Here is a 7,034-nt window from a genome sequence, read left to right as displayed (position 1 = left end):
AACAATTTATAAAGTATTACCGAGCCAAGTATATCACAATGCAGAAGACTCAATGTTCATTGTTCCACATTAAATGTGTTGTTATATTTCAGCGGAGGAATTTTGGAAATTAAAGATAGTCTGTCGTCTTCTTCAACGACACTTAAAACCATCATCATTGAGCATTTTTTTGAGATCCTTTACAGGCAGCATACATCACCACTGAAAGATGAATTCACCTCCTTCCTACAGTTCATTCTCATTAGTTCGCCTCATAGCCGACAGTATGTGCTCCCAGATTTGCCCCCTCCTGTCCATCGCTCTGTTCTCCTCACCCCCCCCCCCCCCCCCCCCCCCCCCCCTCCTCACCCCTGCCGCACTGCTTTACCCCCCTCTGTTCTGCTTTTCCGTCCCCTCCTCTCATGGTCCACCCTGTTTTCTCCCACTGCCACAGAGATAAAAGATAAGATGGCCACCTCCTCCTCCACTCTGGAAGAAGACGAGAGTTTGAAGGGCTGTGAAATTTTTGTGCAGAAGCACAACATCCAGCAGATCCTCAAAGAGTGCATTGTGAACCTCTGCATCGCTAAGCCTGAGCGTCCTATGAAGTTCCTGCGGGAGCATTTTGAAAAACTGGAGAAGGTTGGTGATAACAAAAGTTAAAGTTTATATACCTGTTTGGCTTGGGGTTGTCACTGTACGTCTCTGTTTTGCAATGTTGGGATCTTTGTTGAAAATTTGTTGTGTGCTGTGCTTCAAAGTGTTTATTGCCATGTCTGTTTTATATTTATTTTCATTGCAGCTATGAATTCCTGCCAGAATTGAGTAATATTCTCACGTGACAAGATATATCTATTATGAATGAAAGCTTAAAAAAAAGTTAAAAATTCTAATTACAGCTTTTTTTAATAGAATATCAATGTATGTTTTGAAGTGGTTGTGCTGATGTTTCCTGTCGGATTTGTTTTATTTGTTTCATTTGGGAGATGTCACATTTTGCCGATATCAAAAATGAGATTCCCTGAAACGGTCATAATAGGGCTTTTATTTTCCACCCTATAATAGGAGAATCCATTAGGGAGTGTGGAAGGAGCACCCATAAAAGGCCAGTGTCCTGCCTGCCGACAGCGGACGTTTCGTGTCCGCCTGTCTGTCTGTGTGTCTGCTCGGAAGCAGACGGTCGACAGAAGCGACATATTCATTAACAGACAGAATCCATGTAGGCACGAGCCGGCTTTTGTGAGTGGAGAGCTGGAAGAATTATTACTAGAGAACACTTTAAAACTGGGGCAGCCTCAGTAGCACATTTCCCGTGGCCCACAAACAACGTGACTGCTCTGTGTGTGTGTTTGTGTGTGTGTGTGTGTGTGTGTGTGCAGCAAGGTCTTTTCAATTCCTGTGATCATTTATAATGTGATTTTAAAATAAGTCTTTAAGCATCACAGAATTAGCGTATGAGCGCTGTGATTGAAGCCGTTTCTGAACGAGTGTCTCTCTGTGTTTTTCGTAGTTCGTCAGTTTGTCTTTGACGCACTTGGGGGGTTATCACACGAGTAGGTCATGAGATTTCTACACCTCAAACAAGGGGCCCCACTCTTTTCCTGCTGTTACGTAAAGGTCATGAAGGTGCGTTTGAGATGGTGGCCTGAGGAGGGTTTAGCTTTAGAAAGAAATCGACAACAAGAGGAGTGATTATGAGGAGAGATCAGATGCAGCAGCGAGCAAAAACAAAAAGCAGTTCATCGTAATGTCTGGAGGAGAATCTTCTGCTCTGCCGCAGTGATATGCATACATGTGTTGTAGCATGTGAGACTTTTCTGATATGATCAGGTTTTCTCAAAAATATCAAAGTGTTGTAGTCCTTTAAACAAACACACCATCTACTGCAGTTTTTTTTTAAACAATTGCATGTACAGTTGTTTTATGTTTCCATATTTTGAATGCTTTGAGTTTTATTTCTGGGAAAATGAACAATGTGCTGATAGTACAGCTGCTGCTGTTAATGGAGACTGTAGTGCTGCATAGTCAGGGAGGCAGCATGAATACTAATACGGCAGACCTCGGGAGAAGAGCAGAGGTGCTGGTGAAACGTGCTGGATAACAATCACACTGAGCACATCTGCTTCATGTGTGGCCGTCACAAGAACAAATGGGCCTCAGGCAGAATGAGGTTTTTGTACATCTTTCTGTTAGTTATTAGTATAAATGTTTTTATATTTTAAGAAAGATGAATGAGAATTTACCCAAAAAGCGAGCATGAAAAAATAGGCCAAATTCATGTAATCCTTTGTGTTTTTAACCATTACTGACACTCCAGTGCAATATATGTATATATATATATGTATATATATATGTATGTATATATATATTTATATATATTTATATATATATATATATATATATATATATATATATATATATATATATATATATATATATATATGTATATATATGTGTATATATATATATGTGTATATATATATATATATACCCATCATATGTGTGTGTGTGTGTGTGTGTGTGTATGGATGGAAAAATATAATAATGCACGTACATGGCATCTTTTGCTCTCCACAGCACATAGTTAATCTAATAATTGTGGTAAACCCTTATAAATCATGCTTCCAGGGCAACCGAAACTACGTTTTCCTCGCAGGCATTAGGGCTGCATGATGTTAATGAACAATATGGAATAATGTGCTGTGTTCGCCATATGACTTGCAAATGATGCAAAATTAAGCATCCAATGCTGCAATGTTTATGCCTTTGACATTTGCTTTTTTTAAATTGCTAGATATGAATGCTTCATCTCCTTCTCCATCATGAAATGTATACATGTTGATATTGAGATGAAGATAGATTCACAGCCTTAGCGTGTCTCACAGTTTTTACACATCGACCTCACCCATCGTTCATGATCATGCTCTTCTTGAAGGGGGCAGGAATGTGTCACTTTGACCTGTTGCTGGCTGCTCCAGTGTAAATGGGATTTGATGTTTTGCTTCACTTTGGGGTTAATATATCTGTGTCACAATAATCTGTCCATACAAAATCTGCACATTTGTGAATGAATAGACAAAACAATCCTGAACCTGTAGACAGGATGCTTACATATTTTTTTAATCATATTTACAAAAAGGAATAAACAAAAACAAGAAGAGACCCGTGGTAATCACTAGTCTGCACCCATGAAAAGCAAGTTTTTTCAAGAGATGTAATTCTGAGGCGTGTGTGTCAATACAGGCACATTTTGACCCTGTAATAGTATGTCATTACTGCTTCTTGTGTTTTATTCTGGCGTGGTGACCCCAGAGAGAAAAGAATCATTTTAATGTATTTCTGTGTAGCCGTACAGCACTCGGAATTGCCCGTTGCCTGAACAGTGCCATATAAATAAACTTGCGTTGCGCAATTGTGTGCAGGAACAAAACAGAATCTTTTAGGGTGAAAAGGGATAAAGTGGGCTGTTTTGGGAGCAGACCATGCTATGTTGCTGAATCGCGGTCAGACAAATGGCTCGGTGTGTACAAAAGGTTTGGGGTAAAAAAAAAAAAAAAAAAAAAAGCAGAATTGCTGCCCCGCGCAAGTTGCCCAACATTATTCCAGTCAAGCTGCCCAAATCTCTGCTTATGTCGTCGGGTCGGTCGCTCCAGGGATTGAAACGGGCCATGTATGCTTTGGCGGTGTCCCAGTTATTTAAGAGGCTTATTGTGTTCCTTTCTTCATGCACACGGTAACTGTGGGCACAATATTTCATTCAACAAGCCCTGTCAATTTAATTCAAATACACGGCTGCGGATAAAGCAGTAATACTCTTTTCAGTTTTTCTTTGAAACCCATCATGCTATTCTTTTCTTGAGGATTATTTTGTGTTGCAAAGAGAAGTTGTCGTCACAGGAATCCATATTTTTCCCAACAAAAAGCTTTCACTAAAGGAATATATTATTTGTGAATTCTGCTCAAACTCATTGTAGCGTCTCTTTACTTCTAGATGTTATTTTGAGCAGGAAGTTCAAGCTATCAGTTCAAAGAGGTTTTTCCTCTCTTCCAGTTCGTATTCAGGTTTCTTATCTCTTGCAGCCATTTTCATCAACAAAAGGTGGTAACCTTGGCAACGGCGGAGGACAAATTGATAGATATACAGTTTCTGTCCCGTGTTGAATGAGCCCCTTTATTCACGGAAGTTTTGTCCCCTCGTCCACCACTGTGTCCAAACCTCTCTGTGTGCCAGTTAGATAACTGGGGTATTATTCCCCCCCCCCCCCCCCCCCCCTTTCCAGACCTGACCTCCTTTCACAGTGGCACAGGATACTTTTCATACTTTTCATAGCAATCTTACCTCGAATATCTTTTTCTCCCAACATCTTTCCTCTGTCTTGTTTCATCCACTTTCTCCACATACACGTTTCCTTTTCTCTCTCTATATTTTTTGAATTTTGAGTTCATATAAATATCTAACGTACCAGTTCTATTGGATTTTTGGAATGCATAATAACATGTTTGGTAGACGTCTCATGTTGTGAATGTCAGAATAACAGGCTCCTTTTCATTCTGCCTATTTATGCATGGTAATGATGTCTTATCAGAACAATGCTCCAATTCATTGTCTCTGTCACTTTAGCTCAGGGTGTAATTGCAGACAATTAAACCTCAATGTGGGCAATAGAGGCTATGAAGACAAAGCATTTCACCACATTGTGTTTTTCCTCTGTGATAGTGAGTTTGTCTCTACTTTGAACTTTCAGATCCACCTCCATCCACCTAGAAAACCTAAAATTATTCTCTAACTTGTGATGTTTTAGGAAATTACAGCTTATTTAAGAAAAGTAGCAAAGCAGTGATGAAGAATATCATTAATGAGGAACTGAACCCTGCTACAGAACTGAACATTGTAAATGTAAAGTGTAAACAGTAATTAACAGTAATACCGTGAATGACGACGCATTAAAAGGCAGGTTGAAAACAGTGTCTGGCTTCCATTCTACACCAGAATGATCAGCTGGAGAGAGTATCGTTTAATTCAAAACTTCCAGTGAAAGAAAAGCAAAAGAAGAAATTTAGGAAAGATGGCAAGAGCAAAGAAGCCATAGAATGCAGAAATGATCTTATAATGAAGGCTGAACGTCGTGTGGAAACCCAGCTGAAGAAACATACTGACGCCTTGAAGTGGATGCAGCCAGAAACAACAACCCAAACTTTTTTTCAGATTTTAAATCACATCAATATAAACTTTCCCAAGTATTATTCTTGACCTTAAACACCTCCTGATATCCAGGTCCTCAGCGATCTAAAGCGGTCATATGTTGCACTGTGAAGCAGACCGGTTCCGAGTGTTATTCTCGAGGCGGTCAGTGTTTGCCAGAAGGCTTCCTTGCAAGCAGCACCGTCCAAATATCCAAATGTGATATTACTGAATGTGTGACTGTAGAAAATGTCACTCAGTGTGGGAAGCAGGCAGCTTGCACCACAGATGTTTTGTATAATTTGGTGTATTTTATCTTCAGATGATTTTTTTTTTCTCCTGTTCATGTCTCCGAACTGCTTTCCCTTTGCTTCATCTGTTGACAGTTTGTTCTGTACTGCAGGCACATCATGAGTTTCACCCCTCTCTCTTCACATGATAACATATCTGATGGCTTCACACGTGTCTCCCTCCTCTTTCTGCAGGAATCAACACTTGCATCTTTATATAACACGCCACCTGCACGGTTCAGGGCAATGACAGGCTTCACTCCGCAGCTCCATCTGCATGCATGTGACGCCTCAGCACAGCCTGGAAGTGCCGCATTTCAACATGTGATGTTTCGCTATGGAACTTTTGATCTCCTGATGCGTTCGTTTAGTCGTCTTTGATTTGCCTGGCCCCAGGGGGAAAAGGGGGTGGGTTGTTTGCCGTAAACCATTTATGGAAAGTTGACCATAGCCGCCTTTCTGAGCCACGTAAACATTCCTGAAGCGACGTTTTCGTCAGGTTTTCAGTTTCACAAAATAGCTTCCTTTACTTGCGCTGTATTTATGGCATTATTTTTAGAGCAGCAGCTTGTTGGTAAACTGGCCAACGGCCAGAAAGCCTTTTACTGAGTGAAGATGTAGTAAGTAGAGCATCTCCTTGCTCAGTGGCAGCTTCTGCCTGTTTGTAATCCGAGTACAGTGTGATTACTGTTGTGTTGTGTGAACTGTTGTTTGTACCAGAATGCTCCTCTGTTCTTTACAGCCCCGCGGGTCATCATAAGTTTGCGTCTCATGCTTTACTTCTGGGTTTTTACAGTTTGTCTTTTATGCCTCTTATCCCTCGTGCGATTTCTCAGTCCTCACGCTCTCCACACTTATACAGCTTTTCTTCTTCAAGCCACGAAACACTTTTATTTTGTACATTTTCACCTTTTTGCCCCAGAGTTTAAAAAAATATCCTTTGCTGTTTTTCCCAAAGTTGACTCATCTCTCTTTTTTTTTCCATATAACAGTGCTCTTTCTCTTGCCCCCGATTTATGAAAGCTCTCTGTTCTTTTTTTTTCATTTCTATTACTTTTCTTCATTCTTGTCAGCTCAGACACTCTCTCTTTCTCTTAGAATAATAACAAACTTTTTCTCCAGCGACAGAAAAACGGCGTCCTGAAACGTCGGCGTCGTGTTTTGCAGGCCGTGTGTCTGTTCGTCTCTTTGAAGCCGGTGGTAGTACATTCTGTAAAACTCAACACGGCGTCAACAAGCATGTCAGGAAGGAACAAACGCCAGCGCCGCCAAATCAGCCCCGCTTGTGAACGATCCCATCACGCTGCATTATGGGAGAGATTCTTTGTTCCGTGTCTTTCACTGTATCAGTCAATCAGCCGCTGCCCCCCACCCCCTCCCCTGTAAAATGAGAAGGCATTATGTGCTGCCAGCCATTGAGCTGTCACCAGGGACTATCATAACAAATTCACCAGTCCCTTCAAAGGCCTCTGATTGACAATTCGTCGGGAGGGTTTCTGTTGTTTGTTGAGTCTGCTGAGTGCATTTAGAGGAGCCTTGTGTGGCTTTGGATTAGCTTCCCTGTCTTTTCCTCCACATTGATT

General features: G+C 41.0%; 1 protein-coding gene across 1 annotated transcript in view; it reads left to right on the top strand.

The window, feature by feature from the left end:
* prkar1b (protein kinase, cAMP-dependent, regulatory, type I, beta) overlaps window positions 1-7,034 on the top strand; it is a 45,746-nt gene that overhangs the window by 1,423 nt on the left and 37,289 nt on the right. Inside the window, exon 2 of the mRNA XM_030089152.1 lies at window positions 434-621. Within this exon, the coding sequence (XP_029945012.1) occupies window positions 448-621 (174 nt within the window). The 5' untranslated portion in view covers window positions 434-447. The remainder of the gene's footprint in view (window positions 1-433; window positions 622-7,034) is intronic.

This window comes from Salarias fasciatus, chromosome 4, assembly GCF_902148845.1.
Source record: "Salarias fasciatus chromosome 4, fSalaFa1.1, whole genome shotgun sequence".
Taxonomy (NCBI): Eukaryota; Metazoa; Chordata; class Actinopteri; order Blenniiformes; family Blenniidae; genus Salarias; species Salarias fasciatus.
The sequence above is the reverse complement of the archived record's forward strand: the minus strand, read 5'-3'. Positions and strand labels throughout refer to the sequence as shown.